Source organism: Macaca nemestrina, chromosome 14, assembly GCF_043159975.1.
Source record: "Macaca nemestrina isolate mMacNem1 chromosome 14, mMacNem.hap1, whole genome shotgun sequence".
NCBI classification, from domain to species: Eukaryota; Metazoa; Chordata; class Mammalia; order Primates; family Cercopithecidae; genus Macaca; species Macaca nemestrina.
In genome coordinates this window covers 4,031,309-4,046,374 of record NC_092138.1, presented here as the reverse complement: position 1 = coordinate 4,046,374, position 15,066 = coordinate 4,031,309, and the positions used below count along the sequence as shown (strand labels likewise).

Sequence of the window (15,066 nt, the reverse complement as noted above, 5' to 3'; positions counted from 1 at the left end):
ATGGCATTTGTAAACTGTCATGGCACTGGTGGGAGTATAGCAGTGAGGATGACCAGAGGTCACTCTTGTTTCTGTCTTGTTTTTGGTGGGTGTTAGCCAGCTTCTTTACTGCAACCTGCTTTATCAGCAAGGTCTTTATGACCTGTGTCTTGTGCTCCTATCTTCATCCTGTGAGTTAGAATTCCTTAACTGTCTGGGAATACAGCCCAGTAGGTTTCAGTCTCATTTACCCAGCTCCTATTCAAGATGGAGTTGCTCTGGTTCACATGCCTCTGTCAGTTCTAGGCTTCACATACAGTTAAAGTATTCCAGAGGCAGAAAAGGAATCTCTCCTTTCTTTTTTCTCTATGGTATTTTAAAAATTGAGATATATATTCACGTACCATATAGTTCATCATTTTAAAAGTATACAGTTCAGTTTTTTTTTTTATATATATTCACAGTGTTGTAGAACTATCACTATCTAATTCTAGAACATTTTCATCTCCCCTAAAAGAGTCTGTGTCTCTATCCATTAACTGTCACTCTCTGTCTCTGTCTTTTCTCAGATCATTTGCCCATTTTTAAATTTGGTTGTTGTGGTATTAGTGACTTGTAAGAGCGCTTTCTGTGTTCTTGGTTGAAGTTCTTTATCAGATAAGATTGTTGCAGATACTTTCTTCCAATCTGTGGCTTATCTTTTCTTTCACTTACCGGTGTCTTTTGCAGAGCAGAGGTTTTTAATTTTAGTGAAGTCCAATATATCAACTTTTTCTTGCATGTGGCATGACTTTAATCTTGTGTCTACAGACTCATCTTGAAACCATGTGACCAAGGTCACTTATATTTTCACCTGATAATCCTCTAGAAGCTAATAGTTTTGCATTTTATTTTTAGGTCCATGATGTATTTTGAGTTACTTATTTTTATTTTAGTATATATACATAACATAGTTCAGTAGCATTAAGTACATTCACATTGTTGTGTACTCATTACCACAGTCTGTCTCTAGAATTTTTTCATCATCCCAAACTGAACTCTGTGCCCATTAAGCAGTAACTCTCTAGTCCCTGGTAGTCACTATTCTACTTACTATGAATTTAATTACTGTAGGTACCTCATATAAGTGAAATTATGCCACACTTGATTTTTTGTGACTGGCCTCTCCTCTCCTCTTCTTTCTTTCCTTTCTTTCCTTTCCTTCCTTTCTTTTCTTTCCCCTCCCTCCCTCCCTCCCTCCCTCCCTCCCTCCCTTCCTTCCTCCCTCCCTCCCTTCCTCTCTTCCTCCCTCCCTCCCTGCCTTCCTTCCTTTTTTGCAATGGCACAATCTTGGCTCAGTGCAACCTCCGCCTCCCAGGTTCAAGCAATTCTTTTGCCTCAGCCTCCCGAGTAGCTGGGATTACAGGTGCCTGCCACCACGCCTGGCTAATTTTTTTGTATTTTAGTAGAGACGGGGTTGCACCATGTTGGCCAGGCTGGTCTCGAACTCCTGACCTCAGGTGATCCACCTGCCTCGACCCCCCAAAATGCTAGGATTACAGGCGTGAGCCACCGTGCCCGGCCATGACTGGCTTATTTCACTTACTACAATGTCCTTAAGGTTCATCCATGTTGTGACAGTCAGTTTCCTTTTTTTTTTTTTTTTTTTTTTGAGGTTGAATGATATTCCATTGTATACATTACCATATTTTGTGTAAACATTCATAAGTTGATGAACGCTTGGGTTGCTTCTACTGTTTGGCTATTGTGAAGAATTCTGCTGTGAATATGGGTGTATAAAAATCTGTTGAAGTCCCTGCTATTGTTTCTTTTGAATATGTACCCAAAAGTGGAATTGCTGGGTCATGAAGTAATTCTATTTTTAATTTTTTGAGTACCTGCCAAACTTTTTCCATAGGGGCTGCACCATTTTACATTCCTACCAACAGTGTGCAAGGCTTCTAATTTCTTCACATCCTTGCCAGCACTTATTTTCTTATTGAAGAAAAAAAATCACAGCTGCTGTAGTCTGAATGTGTCTCCCAAAATTCATGTGTTGGGAACTTAATTTCCAATGCAGGAGTATTGGGAGATGGCGCCTGTTGGGAAGGATTTATCATGAGGGCTACACCATTATCAATGGAATAATGCTGCTATTAAAAAGGGCTTGTGGGAGAGGGCTCACCCTCTTTTGCCTTTCCACCTTCTGCTTTGTGAGAGAATGTCCACCCCAGATGCTAACACCTTGTTTTGGACTTCTCTGCCTTCAAAACTGTGAGAAAATAAATTTCTGTGCTTTATAAACTGCCCAGTCTCAAGTATCCTGTTATAGCAGCACAAAACAGATTAAGACAGTAGCCATCCTAATGAGTATGTGGTGATATCTCATTATGGTTTTGATTTGCATTCCCCTAATGATTAGTGATGTGTATCTTTTCTTTTTCTTTCTTTTTTGGGGGGGTGGGACAGAGTTTTGCTCTGTCTCTTAGGCAGGAGTGCAGTGGTGCAGTCTCGGCTCACTGCAACCTCTGCCTCACAGGTTCAAGCAATTCTCCTGCTTCAGCCTCCGGAGTAGCTAGGAACACAGGCATGCGCCACCATTGGTTTCAAACTCCTCATCTCAAGTGATCCATCTGCCTCGGCCTCCCAAAGTGCTGGGAGACAGGGTTTCACCATGTTGGCCAAGCTGGTTTTAAACTCCTCATCTCAAGTGATCCGTCTGCCTCGGCCTCCCAAAGTGCTGGGATTACATACGTACATGAGCCCCTGCGCCTGGCCTATGTGTATCTTTTCATGTGCTTCTTGGCCATTTGTGTATCTCTTTTAGAGAGGTCTGTTCAATTTCCTTGCCTGTTTTTAATTGGGTTGCCTTTTCACTGTCTTGATAGTATCCTTTGATATACGAAGGTTTTTCACTTTGATGAAGTTTGATTTATGTGTCTTTTCTTTCGTTGGCTGTTCTTTTGGTGCCATATCCAAGAAGTTATTGTCAAATCCAATACCATGAAGCTTTCCTCCATGTTTTCTTCTAAGAGTTTCATAGGTTTTACTTTTATGTTTAGATTTTTGGTCCATTTTGAGTTAACTTTTATATGTGGTTTAGGGTAGCGATCCAACTTCATTCGTTTTAATGTGGATATCCAGTTTTTCCATCACCATTTGCTGAGAGAGTGTCCTTCCTTTCTCATTAAATGATCTTGGTACCCTTGTTGCATATCATTTGTTACATATAGGTATTTACTTCCGGGCTTTTTATTTCCAAGCTTTTAATTTATTTTTTGCCATGTTGCCCAGGCTGGACTTGAACTCCTGGGCTCAAGTGATTCTCTTGTCTCAGCTTCCTCAGTAGGTAGAAATACAAGGACACACTGCCAGGCCCACTCGGGGTTTTTTTTTTTTTTTTTTTTTTTTTTTGCGACAGAGTCTTGCTCTGTCGCCCAGGCTGGAGTGCAGTGGCACGATCTTGGCTCACTGCAAGCTCCGCCTCCCAGATTCATGCCATTCTCCTGCCTCAGCCTCCCGAGTAGCTGGGACTACAGGTGCTCACCACCATGCCCAGCTAATTTTTTGCATTTTTAGTAGAGACGGGGTTTCACCATATTGGTCTGGCTGGTCTCGATCTCCTGACCTCGTGATATGCCCATCTTGGCCTCCCAAATTGTTGGGATTACAGGCGTGAGCCACTACGCCCGGCTCCGCTTGGGCTTTTAATTCCGTTGGTCTGTATGTCTGTTTTTATGCCAGAACCACACTGTTTTGATTGCCATATGTTTATAGTAAGTTCTGAATTCAGAAAGTGTGAGATAACTTTTTTTTCTTTTTCAAGATTATTTTGGCTATTGGGGGTCCCTTCAGATTCTATGTAAGTTTTAGGATGGAGTTTTCTCTTCTTGCAAAAAAAAAAAATCGTTGGGATTTTGATAGGACTGGCATTGAATCTACAGATCACTTTTGGTAACAATGATACCCTGACTATGTTAAGTCTTTAAATCCATGAACATGGGATGTCTTTATGTTTATTTATACCTTCTTTAATTTCTTTCAGCAGTGTCTTAAAGTTTTAAGCGTAGAAATCATTTACTTTCTTGGTTAAATTTATTCCTAAGTAACTTATTCTTTATGATGCTATTGCAACTTGAATTTTTTTTTTTTTTGAGGCTGGGTGTCACTCTTGCCCAGGCTGTAGTGCAGTGGGGTGATCATAGCTCACTGCGACCTTGAACTCCCAGTTTCAAGTGATCCTCCCACCTCAGCCTCCTGAGTTGCTGGGACCACAGATGTGTGCCAGCACGTCTGGCTAAGTTTTTTGATGATTTTATTTTTTTGAGACATAGTTTCACTCTTGTTGCCCAGGCTGGAGAGCGATGGTGTGATCTTGGCTCACCACAACCTCCGCCTCCTGGCTTCAAGCGATTCTCCTGCCTCAGACTCCCATGTAGCTAGGATTACAGGCACGTGCCACCACACCCAGCTAATTTTGTATTTTTAGTAGCGACAGGGTTTCACCATGTTGATCAGGCTGGCCTTGAACTCCCAACTTCACGTGATCTGCCTGCCTCGGCTTCCCAAAATGCTGGGATTACAGGCGTGAGCCACCATGCCCAGCCGTTTTTTGATTATTAGTAGAGACAAGGTCTCACTGTGTAGCCTGGGAGGGCCTCAAATTCCTGAGCTCAAGCTGTCTTCCTGCCTTGGTCTCCCAAAATGTTAGGATTACAGGTGTGAGCCACTGTACTCAGCCCAATTTGAATTTTTTAAGTTTCATTTTAAAATTGGTAATCTTTAGTGTATAGAAATGCAGCTGATTTTTAATGTTGATTTTTGTATCCTGTAACTTTGTTAAATTCATGTATTATTTGTAACAGGTTTTTTTGTGTGTGGAATTTTTAGGGTCTTCTACTTACAAGATCTTGTCATCTGTGAACAGAGATAATTTTACTTCTTCATTTCCAGTTTGGATGCCATTTCTTTTTCTTGCCATATTACTCTGGCTAGAATTTCTAGTGTTGTATTATACTGAATAGAAGTGGTGAAAGTGGGCATCCTTGTCTTGTTTCTGTTCTTAGAGGAAAAGTTTCCAGCCTTTCCCCATTGAATATGATGTGAAGTGTGGGTTTTTCATATTTGGCCTTTATTATTTGAGATAATTTTATTCTTTTCTTAGTTTTCTAAGTGTTTTTATTATGAAAGTGTGTTGGATTTTGTCAGATGCTTTTACTTCGTCATTTAAGATGAGTTTGTGGGTTTTTCCTCTGTATTTTAATGTGATGTATTACATTGATTGGTTTTCTTTTCTTTTTTTTTTTTTTTGAGACGGAGTCTCGCTCAGCGCCCAGGCTGGAGTGCAGTGGCGCGATCTCGGCTCACTGCAAGCTCCGCCTCCCGGGTTCACGCCATTCTCCTGCTTCAGCCTCCCAAGTAGCTGGGACTACAGGCGCCCACCGCCACACCCGGCTAATTTTTTGCATTTTTAGTAGAGATGGGGTTTCACCGTGTTAGCCAGGATGATCTCGATCTCCTGACCTCGTGATCCGCCCACCTCGGCCTCCCAAAGTGCTGGGATTACAGGCGTGAGCCACCGCGCCCGGCCACGTTGATTGGTTTTCATAGGTGAACTGTTATTACAGTCTTAGAATAAGTCCTTGGTTATGGTGTATAACCATAATAAACTGCTTAATAAACTGTTGAATTTGGTTTGCTAATATTTTGTTGAGGATTTTTGCATCAATGTGCATAAGGAAATTGTTCTGTAGTTTTCTTTTTCTTTCTTTTTTTTTTTTTGAGATGGAGTCTTGCTCTGTCACCCAGGCTGGAGTGCAGGGGTGTGATCTCAGCTCACTGCAACCTCCGCCTCCCGGGTTCAAGCAATTTTCTTGCCTCAGTCTCCTGAGTAGCTAGGATTACAGGCACGCACTACCACGCCTGGCTAATTTTTGTATTCTTAGTAGAGGCGTGGTTTCACCGTGTTGGCCAGGCTGGTGTCGAACTCTTGACCTTGTGATCCACTTGCCTCGGCCTCCCAGAGTGCTGGGATTACAGGTGTGAGCCACTGTGCCTGGCCCTATAGTTTTCTTGTAGTGTCTTTGTCTGGCTTTTTTAGAGTATGGCAGTACTCCCTGATCTGTGATTTTGCTTTCTGTGGTTTTGCTTTCTGAGGTTTCAGTTACCCGAAGTGGGCTGAGGTTTGATAATCCTAAATGGAAAATTCCAGAAATAAAAATTCGTAAGTTTTAAGTTGCACATCACATTCTGAGTAGTGTGATGAAATACTGTGCCATCTTGCTCTGTCCTTTCGTCCAGCATTTACACTGTATATGCTGCCCATCTGTTAGTTAGCCATCAGTTATCAGATGGACTGCAGTATCACAATGCTTGTGTTCAAGTAGCCCTTATTTTATTTAATAATGACCAAAAGCACATGAGGACTGTGCCTAATTAAAAATTAAACTTAATCATAGATGTATGTAGGAAAAAAACAGTATATATAGATGGTCCCAAATTTGATGGTTGAACTTAGATTTTTCACCTTTACCTTGATGCAAAAGCAGTATGCGTTCAGTATGCACCTCTACTTATGATTGTGTTGTCTGGATAAGCCCATCATAGGTTGAATATGTCATAAGTCTAAAGCATCAACTTAGTGTATTTTCAACTTATAGTTGGTTTATTGAGACGTAACCCCTTTGTAAGTGGAGGAACAGCTGTATAGTTGGTACTTTTCAAGGCATCCACTACAGTTCTTGGAATGTGTCTCCCTTGGATAAGGGGGCAACTACTGTAATACTGGCTTCAGAGAGTGAGTTAGAAAGTGCTCCTTCCTCTTCATATCTTAGGAAGAGGTTTAATTCTTTAACTCTTTGCTGGAATTCTGGGAGGTTTTTGATTACTGAATCAGTCTCCTTACTGGTTATAGGTCTATTTTTATTTTCTGTTTATTCATGATTCATTTTTAGTAGGTTATGTGTTTCTAGGAGTTTGTCCATTTTATTTCATTTATCCAGTTTGTTGGCTAATTGTCTATAAGACTACCTTATAATCCTTGCTATTTCTGTAAGGTTGACCATTGTTATCTTTTCTTTCATTTCTGGTGTTAGTAATTCAGGTCTCCTCTTTTCTTGGTTTGTCCATTAGTTTGATATTTGATTTTTTTTTGTTGATTTTTCTTTTCCCTTTCCTTTTTCCGTTTTTTTTTTTTTTTTTTTTTTGAGACGGAGTCTCGCTCTGTTGCCCAGGCTGGATTGCAGTGGCACAATCTCTGCTCACTGCATGCTCCGCCGCCTCCTGGGTTCAAGCGATTCTCCTGCCTCAGCCTCCCGAGTAGCTGGGACTACAGGTGTCCGCCACTATGCCCGGCTAATTTATTTTTTATTTTTTATTTTTAGTAGAGATGGGGTTTCACCATGTTAGCCAGGATGGTCTCGATCTCCTGACTTCGTGATCTGCCTGCCTCAGCCTCCCAAAGTGCTGGGATTACAGGCCATTGCGCCCGGCCTCCTTTTTTTTCTTTCTTTCTTTCTTTTTTAGGCAAGATTTCACTCCCTTATCCCAGACTGGAGTACAGTGGTATGATCATGGCTCATTGCAGCCTCAACTTCTCGGACTCAGGCAATTCGTCCACTGCAGCCTCCCAAGTAGCTGGGACTATAGGTGTGTGTGCCACCATCCTTGGGTAAACTTTCTTTTTTTTTTGTATTTTTAGTAGAGACAAGATTTCACCATGTTACCCAAGCTGGTCTTTAACTCCTGGGTTCAAGTGTTCTGCCCGCCTTGACCTCGCAAAGTGCTAGGCTCACACTGCACCCGACCTGATTTTGTTGATTTTTCTGTATTGCTTTTCTATTCTGTATCACGTTTGTATCTGCCCTGATCTTACTTTCTTTTCTTGCTTTGAGTTTAGCTTGCTCTTTTCTAGTTTCTTAGGGTGGAAGGTTAAATTATTGATTCGATATCTTTTATAACCACATATCTACGGCTGTACACTTCCTGTTAAGCGCTGCTTTAAGCTGCATTCAACTGGTGTGTCATGTTTTCATTTTTGTTCAAATGAAAGTTTTGTAACATTCCTTGTGATTTCTTTTATCTATTATTTAGGAGTATGTTTTAATATTTTAATATTCATGAATTTTCCAAATTTTGTTATGTTGATGTCTAATTTCATTCTGTGTGGTCAAGAACATAGTTTGTATAAATTATATAAATTAACTCCTTTTAAATTCATTCAGACTTGTTTTACAGTCTTCTCATATGCACATAAGAATTTCTATCTTGTTGGGAAGAGTGTTCAATAAATGTCTGTTGGGTTTAGTGCACTGTGTTACCAAAGTCTTCTATTTCTCACTGATCTTCTAATTGTTCTATCAGTTACTGAAAATGGGTATTGAAGTCTCTAGCTATTGTTGATTTGTGTATTTGTGCTTTTATTTTTAGAGAGTATTGATGCTGGTAGGTGAGGATGATGACTTTTTTCCTAAACGAGACTGGCGTCTCACTTTGTGGCCTAGGCTAGAGTGCAGTGGCGCAGTCATAGCTCATTGCAGCCTTAAACTCCCGAGCTCCAGCGATCCTCCTGCCTCAGCCTCCTGAGGAGGTGGTACTACAGACACATGTCACCATGCCTGGTTAATTTTTAAATTTTTGGGAGAGATCGAGTCTTACTATGTTGTCTATACTGCTGTTGAACTCCTAGCCTCAAGTAAATCTCCCACCTGCCACCTGAGCCTCACAAAGTGCTAGGATTACTGGCATGAGCTACTGCACTGGGCCTGTTTTGTTTTGTTTTTTCCCCTCTAAGAGATGGGGTTCTTGCTGTGTTGCCCAGGCTGGACTTGAACTCCTAGGCTCATGTGATCCTTCCAAGTAGCTGGGACTATAGGTGCACACCACCACTCCTGGCTGAGAATGATAATTTGATGTTGCATTGTATAAATCTTTTTAATATTGATTCTAAAAGGGTCCTATAAATCAATATGAAAGATTAAGGTCACCAATAAAAAATTGACAGAAGATGAATAGGCAATTCACAGAAAAAGAAATGCAAATTCCTGATATAGGAAAGAAGCTCAGCCTCATTGGGAGTAAGGGAAATACAAAATAAAATTAGATAACCATTTAAAAAATCAAATTAGGAAAAATTTAAAAATTATTATTATTTGAGACGGAGTCTCGCTTTGTCCCCCCAGGCTGGAGTGCAGTGATACGATCTCGGCCTACTGCAGCCTCCGCCTCCTGGGTTCCAGTGATTCTCCTGCCTCAGCCTCCTGAGCCACTAGGATTACAGTTGCTCGCCGTCATGCCCGGCTAATTTTTATGTTTTTAGTAGAGATGGGGTTTCGCCATGTTGGCTAGGCTGGTCCCGAACTGCCTGCCTTGCCTCCCAAAGTGCTGGGATTACAGGCATGAGCCACTGCACCTGTCAAAAAATTTAAAAATTATTATGTAGTCTTAGGATATGGCGGGACAGGTATTCCCCAAAAAATTGTTAATGAGACTGTAAGTTGTTATTTTTTTAAATTGTTAATGACACTGTAGAGTGCAATGGCGTGATCTCGACTCACTGCAACCTCCTCCTTCCAGGTTCAAGCCATTCTTCTGCCTCAGCCTCCCTAGTAGCTGGGATTACAGGCACCCGCCACCATGCCCTGCTAGTTTTTGCATTTCTAGTTTCACTTTGATGGCCAGGCTTGTCATGAACTCCTGACCTCAAGTGATTGGTCTGCCTCAGCCTCCCAAAGTGCTGTGAGTATAGGTGTGAGCCACTTCCCCTGGCCCAGAGTTAATTTTTGCTGTTACAGTGTTTTAGCTTTGTGCATATGGCATCTCATAGTTTAGGGATAAAGAGAATTGTTGCTTCAAAGGATAAATATGTAGTTTGTCTAGATGTTGCCGCATTTTCTTCCATAGTGGTGTATTATTTTTAGTTCCTATTTGCAGTTTTTGTTTCTTTTCAATTGCATCATCAATAGAAGTTTATAAATGTTTGAATTTTTAATGTCTGATACTGAGAACTTGTGTTTGAATTTAGCTTAATTTTGTATTTTTCTTACTACAAATGAGACTACTGAAGGGACATTTGATTTCTTCAGTGAACTGATTCATATTTCTTGCCTATCTTTTTATTGGGCTGTTAGTCTTTTGCTTAACATTTTTAGAAGCTTTTTATATGTTAGAGATATTAGTTGATTAGGTGACATAAGATAAAGTATTTTTTTGACTTATAATTAGTGAAACTTTTAAATTATAATTGGATTCTAAATTAAAATGTATATATTCTTTGACCCTGCAACTTCACTTCTAGAAATTTATCCTAGAATGCTAATAAAAGGATATTAATAGTCCCAGCATTTTCACCCTTATGTGTATGGCCAGGGGAATTGGAAACATGTTCATACAAAAACTTCTATATCCATGTTTATAGCAGCATTATTCATAATAGCCAAAGATGGAAACAGCCTGAGTGTCTATGAACTGATGCATGGATAAACAAAATGCAGTATCTTGATGCAGCGGAATATTATTTAGCTATAAAATTGAATGAAATACTGATACATGCTACAACATGGATGAACCTTGAAAAAATGCTGATTGGAAGAAGCTAGACACAAAAGGCTACATGTTATGTGATTCCATTTATGAATTCTATTTATGTATAATCCCAGAATAGGCAAATCCATAGAAACAGAAAGTAGATTAGTGGTTCTGAGGGGGAGTAGGGGGAGAAGGAAATAAATAATGTCTCCTAATGGGTGTAGGGCTTCTTTTGGGGGGTGATAAACATGTTCTGGAGTTAGATAGTGGTGATGGTTGTACAACCTTGTGAATATTCTAAAAACCACTGACTTGTGCACTTGAAAATGGTGAATTTTATGAGATGTGACATATTTTTTAAAAATAAAATGTATAACCTCAATCTAATCATGAGAGAATATTAGATTAATTCAAATTGAGGAACGCTATGTAAAATTATTGGTAAAGAGTATACTAGTATTCCTTGAAAGTATCAAGATCATGAAAGTAAAAAAATAAAAGTCTTGGGAGCTGACTTAGATTGGAAGAGCCTAAAGAAATGTGAGAACTAAATGCGGTGTTAAATCTTTGATTAGATTCTGAACCAGAAAAAGAAAATGGGAAAAATGGCAAAATTCAAATAAGGTATGTAGATTAAAGTTTTGTAGCAATGCTAATTTCCTGTTTTAGATAATTATACCATGGTTATAGAAGATTTTAACATTTGGGGAAGCTGGGTGAAGGGGATATACAGGAACTCTTGGTTTTTGCAACTTTTCTGTAGGTTTAATATTATTTCAAAATTTAAAAAAATTAATTGCAGCAGTTTTAAATAAGTGAAAATTCCATGTACTCTTATCAATATTGGAATGGTTAAAATTATGGCACATTCATACAGTGAGATGCTGAGTAGTTAGCTATTAAAAAGAGTGTGGGCCAGGTATGGGGGCTCATGCCTGTAATCCCAGCACTTTGCAGTAAGCTGAGATTATACCACTGCACTCCAGCCTGGGCAACAAAGCGAGACTTCATCTCAGAAAAAAAAAAAAAAAGCTACATAAGAAACAACCCTAATACTTAATGGCTTAAAACAACAAGCATTTATTGCAATTCTTTGGGTTAGTGGTGTGAGTGAAACTCAGCAAGAGTTCTTCACTGATTTCTCTCGATGTGTCTCATGCTTCTGTAGTCACCTGTAGGCTTGATTATAATTGGGTCGTCTAAGATGGCCTTGCTCCTATGTCTGACAGTTGGTGATGGCTGTTAACTGGTTTGTCTGTGAGGCCTTGATAGGGAGAGTTTCTTACGCTCTCATACTCCTGTGGCAGGAAGAGATTTCTCCTTGTGGTAGTCTTGAAGATCTTTGGCAATCTAGGTTCAGAAATCCATGTTTTCACTTCACCTGACTGTTGGTTACAGGAAGTTGTCAAACCAGCTTTGATCTAGGGATGTGGAGAAATAGACTGAACCTTTTGATGGAATTGGCAGCAAAGTCATATTGTGAAAATGTGTGTGTACAGGGATGAGAGCAATTTGTAGCTCTTTGTTTTTGCAGTTTTCCATAGGAGTGATGGAATAAGATTTGTATTTTTAAAAAGTTCACTCTGAGTGTAATGTTACCACAAGTTTGGAGGGGACAGGGAAAACGAGTCACGGCAGGGTTTACAGGTCATTGCAGTAATCTGTGGGAGAGATGATAAATAAGAGCGTGCACAGACATTGCACACTTTTCATCCTCTGCTTCTAAACATCTCTGGAATTGGGATATCTCAAGATATTCCATACTGATTTAAAGGGGTCCGAGCTGTCCCTCAGGCCTTTGAGCATGTGATACCCATACCCATCTCTCTTATTATGTAGGTAAAGAAACTTCAGCCCTAGAGAAGTTAAGTTGCTAAGGAACACATAATTTGCAAGGGACAGAGCAGTCAGATCCTGAAACCTCAGTCTCTTGAAGACCCAGTTGATTTTCTACTAAAGCTCCAGTGATTTGCATTGATGGGACAGATCAAAAGTCTATAATCTTTTTCTCTTTTATTTATTTATTTGTTTTTTTCCCGAGATATAGAGTCTTGCTGTGTCACCCAGGTGGGAGTACAGTGGTAGGATTTCAGCTCACTGCAACCTCTGGTGCCCGGGTTCAAGCAATTCTTCTGTCTCAGCCTCCCAAGTAACTGGCACCAAGTAGCCCGCCACCATGCCTGGTTAATTTTTGTATTTTTTAGTAGAGGTGGGGTTTCACTATGTTGACCATGCTGGTCTTGAACTCCTGACATTGTGATCTGCCTGCCTTGGCCCCCCAGAGTGCTGGGATTACAGGCTTCAGCCTGTGCTATAATCTTAGCACCTTCCCTTATTAGGGGGAAGTGAAAGCATCAGGGATAACACCAAATGAAGTTTTATTTTAAATGACCGAGGTAGGCCCTAACTTTATTTTACACCTTTTTTCTGTACCATTTAAAGATAATAGATTTCTTATATTTCTTTGCTAATTTTCATAATAACTTTATTTTTTAGCTACAAGGCTTTGGCCGACCAAGTGTGTACCATGCTGCTATTGTCATCTTCCTTGAATTCTTTGCGTGGGGCCTGTTGACAACTCCAATGTTGACTGTAAGTATTGCTGAACTGGGTTTTTGTTTTGTAAGAGAAAGAGGTAAGTTCTTAGGCATGTATCACTGTGTATGTCTAGATACGTGTTTGGGAGTAGCTCTTGATAGTGATTTAAAACAGCTTGTTTCGTTTTTTTTTTTTTCCTTTGTAGTTTCTGAACAACGTGTAACACAAACACCTCTTTAAATATTCCTGGGTAGCACTGCACTCCTATTGAACCAGACTTGGGGGTGCTGTTACACAAATGAACTGTATATGTTTAGGAAGATCTTTAAGATGCTTTAAAGCAGCAATTCCCAACCTTTTTAGTACCAGGGACTGGTTTCGTGGAAGACAATTTTTCCACAGAAGTGGGTTGGTTGGGGGAGGGTTTCAGGGTGAATCTGTTCCACCTCAGATCATCAGGCATTAGATTCTCATAATGAGCGCAACTTAGGTCCCTCACATGCATAGTTCAGAGTAGGGTTCCCACCCCTATGAGAATCTAACGCCACTGCTAATCTGACAGGAGGCAGAGCTCAGGTGGTAATGCTCACTCACCTGCTGCTCTGTGTGACTGGGTTCATAACAGGCCACCGACTCATAGGGTCCTGTCCTACAGGAAATTGCAAAGCATTGTTGAAGTCTGTAACTTCTTTATGGGGATGTTAATGGTCTTTGACTTAAGAACATAGTAAATAGCAGATTGGTGAGTACTTTGTAACAATGAGTAATAATTGTAGGAATGTCTAAATTTCAGTTTTTCGTAGCTTATCGATAGCCATTTTCTTCAGAGGTGGTATTGAATATCTTAGCAAGAACTTGTATGTTTGGTCTATGATGTGGTTAGAAGGAAGGGAGATGCCAAAGAAAAGATGACGGGGCAGATCTTAGGTGGCTTACAACTATTTAATGCTTAATTTTAATAAAGTATTTTAAATTGGAGTTAAGTTTCAGTTGTTTGAATTATTCTTTAAAAATTATTGATGGGCTGGGGACAGTAGCATATGCCTTTAGGCCCAGCTATTTAGCAGGCTGAGGTAGGAGGGTTGCTTGAGCTCAGGAGTTCAAGTCTAGCCTGGGCAACATAGCAAGACCCCATCTCTAAAAAAACAAAATTAAAAAAATAAAACTTTGGAGCTCAACTCTTCCTAATCATTTTGCCTTACTGAAGAATCCCTCTGGGTACAGATAATCATTGTTCTTAAATAAGGTTTAGACAGCAGAGAACTTTAGAGGGTGGCTGTTAGCCCGTTAGCCTTACATAAGACTTTGCTATGAACCTTTTAAAGTTTTTAATTCTTCTGGCACATTTCAAATACAGTTTGAGGCCTGATGCAGTGGCTCACGCCTGTAATCCCAGCACTTTGGAAGGCCAAGGCTGGTGGATCACCTGAGGTTGGGAGTTCAAGACCAGCCTGACCAACATTGAGAAACCCCGTCCCTACTAAAAATACAAAATTAGCCAGGCATGGTGGCGCGTGCCTGTAATCCCAGCTACTCAGGCGTCTGAGGCAGGAGAATTGCTTGAACCCGGAAGGTGGAGGTTGTGGTGAGCTGAGATGGTGCCATTGCACTCCACCTGAACAAAAAGAGCAAAACTCCATCTCAAAAAAAAAAAATACAGTTTGATTAATTAAAATTATAATTTGGGTGGAACAGAGGACTTAAACATTGCCTGCTTCCTTAATCCTTCTTTTTTTCTTATTGCAGTTTTTCCTTCATAGTAGGAAACCTATAGTAGGTTATTTGTTATTAGTTAATGAGGATAATTAGTCCCATTTTGAGTTTCATGAGATTCTAATTTTCTTCACTGTTTGCGTAGTGCTGCCTGGGATATGGTTGGTGCTTAATAAATATATTCCTTGAACAAATACATGTGTTTGTTCAGGACACATTTTTAGTATGAATATAGACAAACCAGATCACTCTTTTTCTTTTCCATTTAAAAAAATTATGGTAAAATACACATAACAAACTTACCATTTTCACTCTTTTGAAGGATACAGCTCA

The 15,066-nt window shown here is 40.0% G+C and overlaps 1 protein-coding gene across 5 annotated transcripts in view; it reads left to right on the top strand.

The window, feature by feature from the left end:
- Positions 1-15,066, top strand: part of LOC105498889 (major facilitator superfamily domain containing 14B) — a 119,380-nt gene that overhangs the window by 65,771 nt on the left and 38,543 nt on the right. For all 5 annotated transcript variants that reach the window (XM_011771273.3, XM_011771272.2, XM_071077522.1 and 2 more), the window contains one exon: positions 12,979-13,074. In XM_011771273.3, the coding sequence (XP_011769575.1) occupies positions 12,979-13,074 (96 nt within the window). The remainder of the gene's footprint in view (positions 1-12,978; positions 13,075-15,066) is intronic.